This window comes from Periplaneta americana, chromosome 7 (assembly GCF_040183065.1).
Source record: "Periplaneta americana isolate PAMFEO1 chromosome 7, P.americana_PAMFEO1_priV1, whole genome shotgun sequence".
In the NCBI taxonomy this organism is placed as follows: Eukaryota; Metazoa; Arthropoda; class Insecta; order Blattodea; family Blattidae; genus Periplaneta; species Periplaneta americana.
In genome coordinates, this window is record NC_091123.1 from 84,385,905 (window position 1) to 84,401,392 (window position 15,488).

The 15,488-nt window shown below is 33.9% G+C and overlaps 1 protein-coding gene across 1 annotated transcript in view; it reads right to left on the reverse strand.

Annotated features, from left to right (window-relative positions):
• LOC138703239 (protein fantom-like) overlaps nt 1–15,488 on the reverse strand; it is a 172,108-nt gene that overhangs the window by 119,549 nt on the left and 37,071 nt on the right. The window contains exons 5-6 of the mRNA XM_069830959.1: nt 10,167–10,371; nt 1,655–1,883 (exon numbers count right to left, since the gene is read on the reverse strand). Coding sequence (XP_069687060.1) covers nt 1,655–1,883; nt 10,167–10,371 — 434 coding nt within the window. The remainder of the gene's footprint in view (nt 1–1,654; nt 1,884–10,166; nt 10,372–15,488) is intronic.

Sequence of the window (15,488 nt, forward strand, 5' to 3'; positions counted from 1 at the left end):
ATGAGAAGTACACTACGATGTACAATACAACATAAAAAGAAGAACATAGATATACGGAAGAAATTAGAGGTGGAACCATTGCTGGAGAAATTAAAGAGAAATAACAGAAGGTGGTGTGAACATCTACAAAGGATGCCGAACTACAGACTGCCAGCTTTAGCAATGGGATATAAACCAAAAGGAAAACGAGATGTAGGAAGACCAAGAGCAAAATGGGCGCCGGAACAGGTTCAACATGAACCTAATCCTTGAAGTGAAGAAGAAGAAGAAGAAGAAGAAGAAGGATTTTTTCCGAGGTTTTCCCCAAGTGCAAGGCGAATGTCAGGCAATCTTTGACGAATCCCTGGTCTCATCTCGCCAAATAGGGAACTCTTGGCTCACGACATGAGACATGGGCAGTAAGATATAATCTTGTTATTGGTCCAACGTCTACGCATTTGACAATGAAGTCATTCTCCGTTTTGCACTCCAATATTTTTGTACAATGTCATCTTCTTATAGCATCGCACAATACACAGGTGGGTGAATGGGAAATTTCTATACTGTGTAGATGACTTGCCAAACAATCATGACGTGTTATCAACTTCAACATCACAATAGCAGATTTACATGGCACTTGGGGGATTATCTTGGGGTTAATTAATAAAATCTCCCAGTAAGATATATAGACAGGTGATTTGTAATATTGTCATTTAATAAAACTATAATTTAACTGTAAGTGTGTGGTGTGTATCCAATGTCTAACCGTCACGTGATTCAGGTTCTGCATATTGTGATTGGTAGGACTGTGACCCATTTTCAAGTTTCATACCACTTCGGCATGCCACACTGTGCATGATGTGTATCTGTGGATAGTTATGTCGTGTATTAAGGTGAGTGTATGTGTAAGTGTTCGTATAAGTGTAGTGTAGGCAATGGGTGAGGATGATGATGAAAATGCAGAAGAGAGAAGGAAAAACCCAGTGCCGGCACATAGCCTACTCCTGTGAAATAGCACCAAGGGGGCCGCCATGCTTAACATCCCCGTCGGAGAGATGAATCGCTATCAACAGCGATATATGCTTTCTCTTGATATGCACTGTAGAGAGATTTGAGATTTAAGTTATATTAACTAAAAGTAAATACTAAGTAAATATCACGTTCAGTCTACCATACTTTATTTTTTTTTTTTCTGTGAAATGAATATTGGGTTCTTGGAGGACAGAGTGGCAGGAACACAATATTGATCATTCACCTCCTTCTTGCATCAATGTTATGATGTTGTGAAGGTAGGAAGTTTTATTTTCCCCTCCATCGAGTCTGTAAAGACTGTATGTGGGTAACCTGAATTTCTTGGAAATAATCTCACTCTTAAATAAAGAAAAGTTTTGAGCTCATAGTAGCAGATTAAGTAACTTCGTATAAACATGTAGATGAGAAGGAAGTTCTTAAATAAAAATTCTAAACAAAAATCAGGCACATCAAAATTCTTCACATTTAAAAATGAGTTACATAAATGGTTCAAATAAAAGATAATGAGATAATAATGCAATGCAGTCATAAAATCCCTAACAAATAAAAGTATAACGTTCTAACTATAAAAAAAAATAAATAAATAAAAGTATAACGTGCAAACGAAGAGTATACAGACCTCAGCAACAACTAAAGCACTTACCATTATCACGCTGAAGTGACTCTAATTCACATCGCAAATACGTCACTTCTCGTTCCTGTAATTGGTTCTTTGATGTTTCTGCAGCTAAGAGAGCTGATTGCTGCTGAAGACTGCGTTGCAATCGAATTAACTCCACATTCTCAGCAACTTTCTGCTGTTGATCTTGAGCAAGTTCATCCTCCAATTCTGCAATACGGACATTGTTTTGCTCCCTTTGTGTTTCTAAATCCTGTATCACAAAAGAGATCTGCATAATATATTTTTCCACTACCAATACAGACACTGCCACTGCCACCACCACCTCCACAACTGATTATGTAGCATCACTTCATTAAACTCATTAATAAGTCAACAAATTTGAATTCTTTGTATGCCATAAGGGCAGAATGTGTGATTTATTCAATTCACCTGTCCACTGCTTTTACCTCCCACTTCACCACCCATTTAATTTCCTTCCAAGCTGCTGTTATATTATTATTGCTAATTAGCACAGTTAATTAGTTCAACTCTTTATTTGCGAAGGTTGTTCTTTTTACTAATAGTAGATCTTTATATATATATTTTTTTTCAAACTAAGAAATGCTTCTTTATCCTATTATTACTCCCTCTCCATAGCCCATACACCATCTTATATTTATTTATATCCTCAATATCCTCTTCTGCTATTCTCGCATGGAAGTTCCCCATTATTAATATTCCCTCCACTTCATAGTCCTCTCTTGCTTTGTTCATTTCTTCTATTATTAGGGGTATGATATTTTGATATTAATGGTATGCGAAATGTGTTAAAAACTTAATTTTATGCATGGAAAATACAAATTCCTGAATATTTATTTTGCAAGAGGTCAAATGACTTTATTGTCAAATGCCTGGCATTAGAAAACAACAACATATTTATTTATTTAGCTAGTAAGGAAAGTAAGTGCAATCCAAAAATATACTCATACAACAAAAAATGTTTCTAGCCACTACCGTAAGAGTTAGGCTTGTGCTTGTCTTAGCCAATAATATAACATAAAATTTACAAAGGCAGTTTACTAAATAGACTAATTAACTTATAATTAAGACAGACAACTAACACACAAGAGAAAAAAAAAAAAGAGAAAGAGAAAAAAAAACACATTTAATGTAAATTGACAATCAGGCAGAAGCCAGTGATATTCAATAAAAACATGAATATAGTCGACAGAAATAAAAAGGTAAAAAATACATACATTTGTTAATATTATATATAATGAATAATTTTATAAATTTCTTTTTTAAAAGGTTCATTTTAAGATATTTCAAATTTGGAAAATGATTTGTAATTTTATTACAAAGTCTTGGGTTGAAACTAGCATCATGAAACTTTTTACTTTCTCTGCATTCCATATTATACAAACTCAACATTTCTATAATCCTCTTCTCATTTGAGCTATACGTTATATTTCTACTAGCTCTTTCAATGCTATGGTAGAGTAATATGATTGCTTTATCAAAGTTACTTTCTACAAGTATTGCTACCTGTATTCCCATCTGCAGTAATAAATTCTTTTTTTTTCCTCCAGTAAATTCCCAAAGTTAACTTTTTCCTCTTCTCTCCAAACGATTTTTTTCCTCCCTCTCTTTCCTTGTTTGTCTAATAAGTGTTACTACTTTTAGTTCGATTCTTATCCATATAATTGCTTAGTGAACAGCATTCAATTTTAAGTTATTTATCCTACATCTCAGTTCTCCTGACACTAACATATAATCAATCATACTTTGTCCATTCACACAAGATAACGTGGAATTCCTCCCCGTATTTACCATTTAATAAATCAAAATTCTCATCTTCACAAAATTTTATTAGATTCAGATCCTCTTCAATCATCACTTTATGATCACTATTCCTAATTGTCTCAATATCCTTGTCCCAAAGAATCATGCTTCCAAAATCCTCTTCTGCTATTCTCGCATTGAAGTTCCCCATTATTAATATTCCCTCCACTTCAAAGGCCTCTCTTACTTTGTTCACTTCTGTTATTTTGATACTGTATTAATAATATATGCGAAATGTGTTAAAAACTTAATTTTATTCATGGATAACGCAAACTCCTTAATGAGAGTCCAAAATTAAACGAAGTATACCCACGAATTTTCGTGGAATTGATAGAAATCCATAAAATTACTTCACAACCAGGATATTTTCAACAAAAAAAAAAAAAAAAAAAAAAAAAAAAGTTTTTATGAAGAAATCGCATAAGAAATAACTATTTCTTCCAAATGAAACATAAAAATTTTCTTCATATAAGAATATATATGAACAATTCTACTTTTTTGATCGTTGAGCATTACATGCACATGACATCTGGGAATGATGTACACATAGTTTCAGGGACTACTTTCAGAAAGCAGAGCAAGCAGACAACAGTTATTTCTCTTTCTCACAACATCTGCCTTCGTGAGATCAAAAAGAAAAGACAGTGACCTCAACGTCTCACAGTCGAATGAAACTGAATTATGAATTTAATTAATGACGCAAGCAAATTTCTGTTAGTTCCAAAAGGAATGTTTCAACAATTAAAAAAATATATATATATTGTCTTATTATTTTTAAGTTTCTTTAGGGTGCGAAATATGCGCGAAATTGCTTGTTTTTTTTTTTTTTTTTTTACAAAATATCCATCGAAATCAAACCATTCTAATCACTGAAATCAGGGCAAAATAACCACCATAAAATCACAATCCTATTATTATTGTTACTGTTATAATAATAATAATAATAATAATAATAATAATAGTTTAAAAGTTCAGAACTCTTTTCGTTCACCAAATATTCCATCAATCACTAAGACATTGGGTAATAGTGAAGAAAAAAGATCAAATTAAATAACTTGGGGCCTTACATTGACAGTAAACGAATATATATGTTTTACCTAATGGTGGACCTGACATGCATCATTCACCCAAACGTCCCCATCACCCCTGATGCACCATAGGAGGCAAATTACATGACACCGTCTGATGATGATTAATAGAAAATAGGAGTATCTCACGAAAACCTACCAGCAGGAGAAATTGGGATACCTGACGAAAACCTAACACCGAACAATGTCTTTGTCCACCACAAATTTCAATCTGCCTGGAAAGCCGATGCTCTAGTCATTCAGCTAATGGTGGTGTCAAACAAATATATGAAGGCACTGAATCATGAAACTTACAGCAATCATTAGACCCATGTATTCAGACCTAACATGATTCATCATGCCTGGAGGGAAATTGAATTGTCATGATGTCTGTACAGCTATGAATGATGCTCACATTAAGAATTACTAAGGTTGGGAACAAAATTTTACGAGATTTTGCACATTTCAAAAGATAAATCACTTATTTTGCTAACTAGTGTATTTAATAATCCTATATAATAATAATAATAATAATAATAATAATAATAATAATAATAATAATTATTATTATTATTATTTATTTATTTTATTTATTTCGAATATTAATGTGCAAAACAACAGCACAAAACCAATTACAGTTTAGCACAAAATAAAAAACAAAACAAAACAGAACAAATGATTATGAGAATGAATGACAGCAAATGGCAGTGAGATGAAATACAATCAATATAATGGTCTACATTAACCATACACCAAATGCAGCAAAATAAATGGCAATATCTAAGAAATAATAAAAGATATTAAATAACAAGTAAGGATATATCATGCCTAAGTAAAATCAAATCAGATCTTGCAAATTGGCACTTTTAATACATCTGGCTATTGGAGAAAGGGATTTAAATAATTTAGTGAAGAAATTTCTTTGACCACGAAATCCTTTCACGGGAATTCTAAGGTAGGTGTTACGTATAAAAGAATCACAATCAATGACACCATTAATAGCATTATTAAAGAAAGTGTAATCAATATCCTGACGTCTCGAATACAGACTGGTACAGTTAAAATATTTACTAGATAGTTCATAATTTAAAGAAGAGGAGTTGGGTACAAATCTGAACGCACAAAGAGAAATGAATTTTCTTTGGATATTTTCTAATTTAGCTGAATCAGTAGACATAATAGAGTTCCATGCAACAGATGCATATTCTAATTTAGACCTTACTAAAGCATAATATAATGTAAGTAATGTATCAGGAGAGGAAAAGGAATAAGTAATAGACCTAATGAGACCAAGCATTCTTAGTGAATGATTAAATAAGTGATCAACATGGTCATGAAAGTACAATTTAGAATCAAGATATATACCGAGATCCTTTATACAGTCCTTCCTGATTATGGCGGCATTCGATAGCGAATAGTTGAACTTTAATGTAGTTGTCTTCCTAGAGAAAGAGATAACGCATGTTTTAGAAATATTAATTTTCATACTGTTATAATCAGACCAACGTTGAATGGCATGTATATAATTTTGAAGTAAATGACGATCAGCAAGACTATTAACTTTTCTAAATATTTTTAAATCATCGGCAAAGAGAAGATAATGGGAACAGATGGGCTTACAAATGTCATCGATAAAAAGCAAGAATAATAACGGACCTAGGGTGGAGCCCTGTGGAACACCACAAGGAATAGTAAAAGGATCAGAGAGAGAATTTCCCAACCGAACACAAGATTGTCTGTTGGTTAAATAGTTTTCAAACCAGCTAAGATAATTAATGGAAAGTCCAAACTGATCTAATTTACTTATTAAGATTTGATGAGGAACAACATCAAATGCTTTATTGAAATCAAAATAAATGGCATCAATTTGGCCTTGGAATTCAACTGTAGGCATAATAAGATTGAGATAATTGACCAAATTCGTTGTTGTAGATTTGCTTTTAATAAAGCCATGTTGAGCAGGATTTAATTTAGATTTAACATAAAATGAAACATGTTTGTGAATAATTTTTTCAAAAATTTTTGAAAAGTTATTTAGTATTGAAATAGGTCTGTAATTATTAACAGAATGTTTATTGCCATTCTTAAATATCGGAATGACAGATGCTTTCTTCCATAAAGAAGGATAAACACCCGTTCTAAGGCTAAGATTAAAAATAAAAGTTAATAGAGGAATAAGAATTTGAGAACAACCTTTAATAATGAAATTAGGTATGCCATCAGTACCCATAGATTTATTGGGCTTAAGCCTCCTAATGACATTCAAGACATCTTCACACACAATAACCAGTAGACATAAGCAATCAGTAGTGATGGAATCATTAAAAAATAGATGATTGAGCTTTTTTTGTACCGATTTAAATTGATCAGCAAAAGCATTTGCAATCTCAGTTTGATCAGTGATGTGCTCCCCATCAATAATTAACTCAGTAGGCAAGGATTTTGATTTACGAAATGATTCTACATACTTCCAAAATTTCTTAGGCTCATTTTTCAAATTTCTATCAATAGATTGGAGCCAGAGTAATTTATCAGATTTTATCTTATTTTTTACTTGTTTTCTAAGGGAAGAAAATATAAGATAATGATAATCAGATTTGGATTTTTTAAAATTCTTGTGAGCTTTTTTTTTTTCTTTATGAGTAAACGAAGTGAGTTTGAAAACCACTTAGGATAAGTAGATTTTTTTACTCGTGTTAAAGGTACAGCATCAGCAATTGCGTCATTTATTGTATGAGTTAATGAAACAACAGCTTCATTGACATCAGTAGACTCGTAAAGACTAGTCCAATCATGATTAAAAAGAGTTGTGTATAATTTCATATAATCACCCTGAGAAAAATTAAAATAAGAATGATTAGAAGAATATAAAGGAAGAGATAAATTGACTTCAAGATTGACACAAATAGAAGGGTGATAATTGTCTTGACAAACGAAAGAGTGATTAGCTAGGTAAACAGAACTATTAATAACATTGGTAAAAACAAGGTCAAGAAGATTTTTATTATTCAAAGTAAAATTAATCCGATTTAAGCCAAGAAGGCAAGAAGAAGAAAATAGATCAAGAGACTTAATTTTTGCGTAATAATGGATGTTAGGAAGACTACAACCAGATGCCCAGTCAATACCAGGAGAATTAAAATCACCGAGAATAAGTATTCTAAAATTATGTGAATAATAATAATAATAATAATAATAATAATAATAATAATAATAATAATAATAGTTTATTTAACCTGGCAGAGTTAAGGCCATAAGGCCTTCTCCAAGACTCAACCAGGAGTAAAACTGCGATACAAAAAAACACTAAAAATTTATAAAGTAAAGTACACTACAATTTTACACACAAAACTGAAGTAGATAATCTTAATATAATGTAAACAACAAGTCAATGGAAATCAGACATAATATATAACATATAGAAAGAAAGGAAAATGCATAATAAAATGCGAACAGTAGGTCAAAATAAGTGAGACATACAAAGTATAAAAATATAAGATAATAATAATAATAATAATAATAATAATAATAATAATAATAATAATAATATCAACTACAACAATAATAATACTAAGTCTATTCAGAAAATATCCAGTCATTTTTAATACCTCGAGAATTGACCATAGCCTTAATGTAACTTGGCAACCAGAAGTCAGGTGATCTTACTGCGCATGCATGAACACTCACTCTTCCATAGGGCTATGAGATGCTGGTGAGTAAGCTTATAAACTTATTAATTTGAAGTCTATCTATCTATAATTTCTTAAAAATTATAAACCCTCTTCTTCGCCATTTTGTACTTCCATGTTTAAAAAACTTCAAAATTTATTCTTCTATGTTTCCTACATAATTTAATGTACACTACATTATGATGTGTTTATTTGGTGACTATAAATATACCAGGTGTTTCAGGAAACCCGTATCAGCCTTTTTCTCGAAAACTATATGATACTGGTTGTTCATATAAAAATTTTTATAACCAAAACCTATGTAAAGAATCGATTGGTGGCAATACCATTTCCCATAACAAAGTGGAAGTACGTGTACCTGTGGTCAACTTCGAAATTTCAAATGAGAACATAGGTCATTGAAGGTGCCATTGGAAACTACTTTTAAAAAGAAACAACTTTTACTGAAACTTCTTTTTTTCTAACTTTTATTGTTTACTCACAAAGCAACAAAAATGGTATTTTCTGAGAAATGTTGTATGTTGTTTATGTACATACACTCTTCATAGTAAGTGTTCAAAATGTCCGCCACCCTGTGCAAAACAATATCCTGATATCCTCCTAATTGCACGGAGATCTTCAGCACAGCTGAGAGACATACAGGCTTCTGTAATTCTTTGTTTCATATCTTCTCTAGGTATTGGATGCACCTGGTAGAACATGTCTTTAATTCTCCCCCACAAGAAGAAGTCATTTGGAGCGAAGTCACGAGATCGGGCAGACCAAGCTACTGGTCCTCCTCGTCCAATCTACCATAGGGGAATAACTGGTTAATAACTCACCAAGCCCTATGTGAAAAGTGAGCAGTACAGCCGCCCTGCTGAAGCCACATCATTAACCGAAGTGCAAGGGGAACATCATGAAGCAACTGGTGCAAAATGTTTCGGAGGAAGCGTGCATTCTACCATTCAAGTTCTCTTCAAAAAAGTATGGTCCTATGACTCGGTGTCCGAAGAGGCCACACCATGTGTTGAGACTCCACACGTGCTGGTAATCCATTTCAGGTAGCCAGTGTGGATTAACCAGACTAGTAATGGGGTTCACCTGACCATTACTTTTGAAAGTTACCTTAACAGTCCACAGAATTCTGAGCTCAAAATCACGGTCCGTGTTTGGAAACCAGTTGCAGAAATCAACACGAGTCTAGAAGTTATGTCCCCCAAGTTTCTGATGGAGATAAATATGGTATGAGTGAAATTTGTCTTTGAGAATTCTAAACACTGTATTATGATGCAATCCTAAGTCACGGGCAATTCTTCTTGTGGGGGAGAATTAAAGACATGTTCTACCAGTTGTGTCCAACAACTAGAGAAGACATGAAACAAAGAATTAGACAAGCCACACCATGTGTGTCTCTCAGCTGTGCTGAAGTTCTCCGTGCAATCACGGATGTTAGGAGGAGATCAGAACATTGTTTAGCACAGGGTGGCGGACATTTTGAACACTTACTATGAAGAGTGTATGTACATAAACAACATACCATTTTTCTTGCTTTGTGAGTAAAAAATAGAAGTTAGAAAAAAAAAGTTTCAGTAAAAGTTGTTTCTTTTTAAAAGTAGTTTCCAATGGCACCTTCAATGACCCATGTTCCTATTTGAAATTTCGAAGTTGACCACAGGTACCCCTACTTCCAGTTTGTTACGGGAAATGTTACTACCACCAATCGATTCTTTACATAGGTTTCGGTTATCAAAATTTTTTTATGAACAACCAGTGTCATATAGTTTTCTAGAAAAAAGGCTGATATGGGTGGTCTGAAACACCCGGTATAAAGTCACACATGGCTGCAATACTGTGAAACACATACATAAGATGAGATTAATCTAAATGCTGAACTACTTGCCACTTTCAAATATTATATACTCAAAACATAATGAACACACACATTTTACAATCATACATGATTTGTAAACTGACCTGCTCCAAAATACCGATTTGCTCTCGCAATCTTAGAATTTCTTGAGACAGTTCCTGTGCAACAGTAGCAGAATTATTTGCAACTGCAAATGAAGTTGATTCCACATTGTAATTCTCCTGAACAGTCGTTATTTCTTTCTGTAAGTGCTGAGGAATATCTCGACTTCTACACTCAGTATTTACTTGAGGACTAGACTGAAACATGCTAAAACAAACGCATGTAGTTAGTTAATATGTGAAATATAAAGATAATGCTAAACTAATCTTTTGGAGTCTTACATAATAGACTGCATTTCAACAATTCCACTCAAGAAAGAAACATTCACACAAAATTATCCACTACACATAATCAGTTGGAATGCATATCACAGTGCTACCAATATATGAAAAGATAAAAAAAATCGAGTTTTCTTAAGGTTGAAGATTAATGATAGGATAGGTTAGGTTTGGTTTGTTCAGGCTTTTGGTAAGCCTTGCATATATACTTTCTGGTAAATAGCTTTACTCTAGACAATAGTGAAGAAAGAATTTTTTACCCTAGATCATAGCAAAGAAAGAAGTGCTTTTGTAAGCTATGATTATCAAAGATTTATCCTGGACCTGCATAGTATAAAATAATAACAGTACCACTGGATTATAATTTATATCATCACAGTGTGTGTGTGAAAATGTCTGACAAAATCTTTGGGTGACAGCACAAAAGAGAAGGAGATATTTCGGGTGGATTAGGTGAGTTTATAATTTCTGCAGGGTTCACATTGTGTCTCAGAATGGTGTACTACAATTTTGAGGTTATTATCAATAATGTATGTTTCTTCTCCCATGTGTGGTGTGTAAAGTGAGAACAAAATTTTACCCAAAAAATAGTTTCATGAAGATAACACATAGTTTCACTTTGTTTCTGTGTTTTATAATAATTCAGATTTTTGTCATGCTGAGATTGGTATTAGGCCTACGCTTTACAGTTTATTATTCTCTTGAACTGTTACTAAAAAATATATACATAAAAAAATAATTTAATACGCACATAAGTAAGAACAGTGCTTTTTTTTTTTTCTGGTGGAACGTGCCAGAATGCTGTTCCGGCAACTTTGTTATATTTTTCATCAAGCAACCATGATTTTGTGCCGCCAATACGAATATATCGTGTAACTTCTCAAATTTAACTTCACTGTCTCTACTTAATGCCCTGAGGAACCTGCTTTTTATTAGAATTGTTAGGCTTTCTTTGATCAACTTCAATCCTAACAAGTATGTTAAATCTTGGTTGCTAAAAGGCTGTCATGCTGCAACAGATGTGACAGGAAAAGAGAAAATACTGAAGAAAGGGCTATGGTGTGGAAAATCCTCTAATACTTTAGATACTTGTATAAAACATGCCTACTCTTTAAAATCCCAAAAGTAAGACAGCTGATTTATCTACACATTGTACAGTTTAAGTAGGTATATGCAATTAATTTTGCACAAATTTACTTAAAACAGTTATACAGTATATATATTGTAATGATTTTTTGTGGTTTATTTTACGATGCTTTAACAACTGCTATGGTTATCTAGCGTCTGAATGATGTGAACATGATAATGCTGCCAAAATGAGTCCAGGATCCAGCGCCGAAGGTTACCTAGCATTTGCACTTAATGAGTTGAGGGAAAATCCCAGTAAAGACCTCAACAACTTGTTACAACCAGAATTTGAACTCAGGCCCACTTCTTTCACTGTCAGGCATGAAATTAACCAATCAATTGCATCAAGTGACAATTATTTTCAATACATTTAGTGTATGAAAATGGTGACATAGAAATTAATTCTTCTGTTTGGAGAATACATTGTAAGCAGGTGGACTGATATCTAAACTGAAGGGAGGGCGAATAATATTTTAATTTCTTGTAAACCACCACAACTTCCTTCACAGGTGACATCTGGTCCAACATTGTCGTGAAAAATGAGTACACTTGACTAAAACATCTGTGGTCAGTTCTAGCAAATTTTCGGGTTCAATCTCTTACACAGAAATGATGAACAATAATCTTCAGTTAGGGCGAGTAGTGTTTTAATTTCTTGTAGACCACCACAACTTCCTTCACAGGTGACATCTAGTCCAACATTGTCGTGAAAAATGAGTATACTTGACTAAAACAACTGTGATCAGTTCTAGCAAATTTTCGGGCTCAATCTCTTATGCAGAAATGTTGAACAGCAATCTTCAGTTAGTGTCACACCAACAGTAACAGTCTGTGGCATTATTGTAATAAAGTTGCAATTTATAGAACCAAAGTTGGCTTTATTCGACATATAAATCTAGCTACCTGGTTACATAAACAAATACCTTGGCTACATAAACAAAACAAAACAGAAGAATTGATCATTATGGATATGGTCGATTTAACTATAAAACTCATTACATTCTCCCCCAGATCAGTATTGAATATAGTCCAGTAAGTAACTCGGGGGTTTCACTACTCTGCCAGAACGAGATACCGGTATATTGTTCTCGTTTGACTTAGTCTCGTCATTTCTTCCATAAGACTCATTCAAATTGGAATCACTCCTTTCTGTTATTCTCGGGCTTTGTGAAGATTTAGAAATAGCTGTATTCTGGTTGTCATCATTTTCGAAGTCTTCCACTTGAATTTCATCCCTCTCCTCAAAAACAGACATCTGTTCTTTCGGAGCAAGTTGCCAATTCGATACAGTCATCTCTCTTCCATTAGATGTTCGGACATAAGAATAGGTAGGGTTTGCCTCTATCAACTGAACTTCAACTAATGGATCGAACTTGCTTGCACGAACGTTTCTTCTCATAAATACAGTTCCCGGTGTTGTCAACCATGTCAGTAGCATAGATCTATTTGCAAAGCGTCTGGAGTGTGAGAACATACGTTCATGTGGTGTGTTAGTTGCTGTACATAACAGAGATCGAATAGCATTTAAGGATTCCTGAAGAACAGTCTCCCATTGTATAACTGGAAGACCTCGAGATTTTAAGGTCAGTTCTATAGTCTTCCAAATTATTCCGTTATATCTCTCAATTTGTCCGTTTGCTGTAGTGCGGCTAGTTGCTATTCCTAGTGAATAAAGATACTGTTTAAGTTTCTGCGACATAAAAGCAGAGCCTCGATCAGAATGGATAAGTGACGGACTCCCAAAAATCGAGAATAAAGTTGATAATCTGTGTATGACAGTCGAAGTTGAAACATCACTGCAAGAGAATGCAAATGGGAATCTGGAATACTCGTCGACAATTGTAAGTAAGTATACATTGCTAGTTTTTGAAGGTATTGGCCCTTTAAAATCTATATTCAGACGCTTGAAAGGTGATGTTGCTTTAATTAGTCGATCTTCTCCTTTGTAGAAATGAGGTTTAATTTCTGCACACACCGGACATGATGCAGTCATCTTCTTGACATCTTCTAAGGAATAGGGGAAATTACCACAACGAATAAAATGTGCCATTTGCACTACACGAGGATGGCAGAGAGACTGGTGAAGCTGATAAAGAGTAGGAATTCTAGCAGATGAGGATGAGCAGACTCTGGATAATGTATCAGCTACTGTGTTATCCTTTCCAGGCCGATAGACAAAACCAAATTTGTAACGTGATAATTCTAATCTCCAGCGTTCAATCTTCTCATTTTTTATTTTTCCATGTTTAGTACAATTAAACATGAAAGATACGGACTTTTGATCGGTTAACAGCGAAAATGGGCGTCCTATTAGGTAATGCTTCCATTTTTGCAGTGATTCAACAATAGCATAAACCTCTTTCTCTACAGCAGAATGACGATGTTCAGTTTCAGAAAGGGTTCTAGAAAAGAATGCTACTGGCCTTCCAGACTGGGACAAAGTTGCAGCTATAGCAAAATCAGAAGCGTCAGTCTCAACCAAGAATGGAACTCCTTCCTCTACAGAGACTACAACGGACTTGGCGATATCAGATTTTATTTCCTTGAAGGCAGTACAAACATGAATAGGAATTGGAAATTCTCTGCATTGTATTATGGGTCGTATTTTATCAGAAAAATTTCGTACCCATTTAGCATAGTGTGAAAACATCCCAATTGCTCTTTTTAGTGACTGTTGATCTTTAGGAATAGGTAGATCCAGTAAAGGACGAATACGATCAGGATCAGGTTTAATAGTGTTGTTTATAATTTGATAACCTAGGAGGTTAATGAATTTAGTAGAGAATTTACATTTGCTTTCATTGAGAGTAAGGCCATATTTCTTTACAGCTTCAAGAAACTTTCTCAAGTTTTTATCGTGATCTAGTTGACTAGTACCACACACAGTAATATCATCTAAGTAAGCATATACTCCATTTAGTCTTTCATTGCTGATAATTGAATTAATCACCCTCTGGAAACATGCCACGCCATTCGTAACACCAAATGGAATTCGCAGAAATTGACAAAGTTGTCCACAGGCTTCAAAAGCTGTATAAGATCAATCATGTTCAACAATAGGTATCTAATGATATGCACTCTTTAAATCGACAGTACTAAAATATTGATATTTAGCTACTTCTGAAACAATGCTTTCAATACTAGAAAGAGGGTACGCATCAAGTAGTGTAAATTTATTTATGGTTTGTGAATAGTCAACAACCATTCTCTTCCTATGATTAGTACTCGAAGTAACAAGAACTTGTGCTCTCCACGGCGATGTACTCTTTTCAATTATGCTTTCACTTAAAAGTTTGGCGATTTCAGATTCTATGAATTTGTTGTCTTCTCGTGAATGTTTACGAGAATTTATAGCAATAGGATGACAATCCTGAGTGAGATTAGAAAATAATGACACAGGCGATATGGAAGCAGTAGCAAGCCCGCAAACATAAAGGGGTTCACGAGGTCCCCCAAAAACAATTTCAATAGAAGAATGAAGTTTGAGTATATCATGCCCAAGTACTATGTCAGCACACAAGCCATCCATAATTAATAGCACGACATCATGATAAATGTGATCATCAAGTTTTATAGTAGCATTACAGCTACCTCTCACATGAGAAATGAGTACTGATGATGCCATTGCAATCTGCACATTAGCAGGTGTCGTTTCAAAATTATGCCTGTTTACTAAGAAACTTTTAATGAAGCTGGTGGTACTTCCTGTATCAATGAGAGCTTTAGCTTGCACTCCATTAATTTTAACTAGTAAGATAGATTTATTTAAAAAAGTAGTTGAAGCCCTACAGAGAGTATGACTCGAACTAATGCAAGCATCTGAAAGTTTATTGTTTCCATCTGTTGCAGCTGTTACAGCATCATAAACTTTCCTTTTAGATTGACATATCTTAGCAAAGTGTCCTTTCTTCTTGCAAG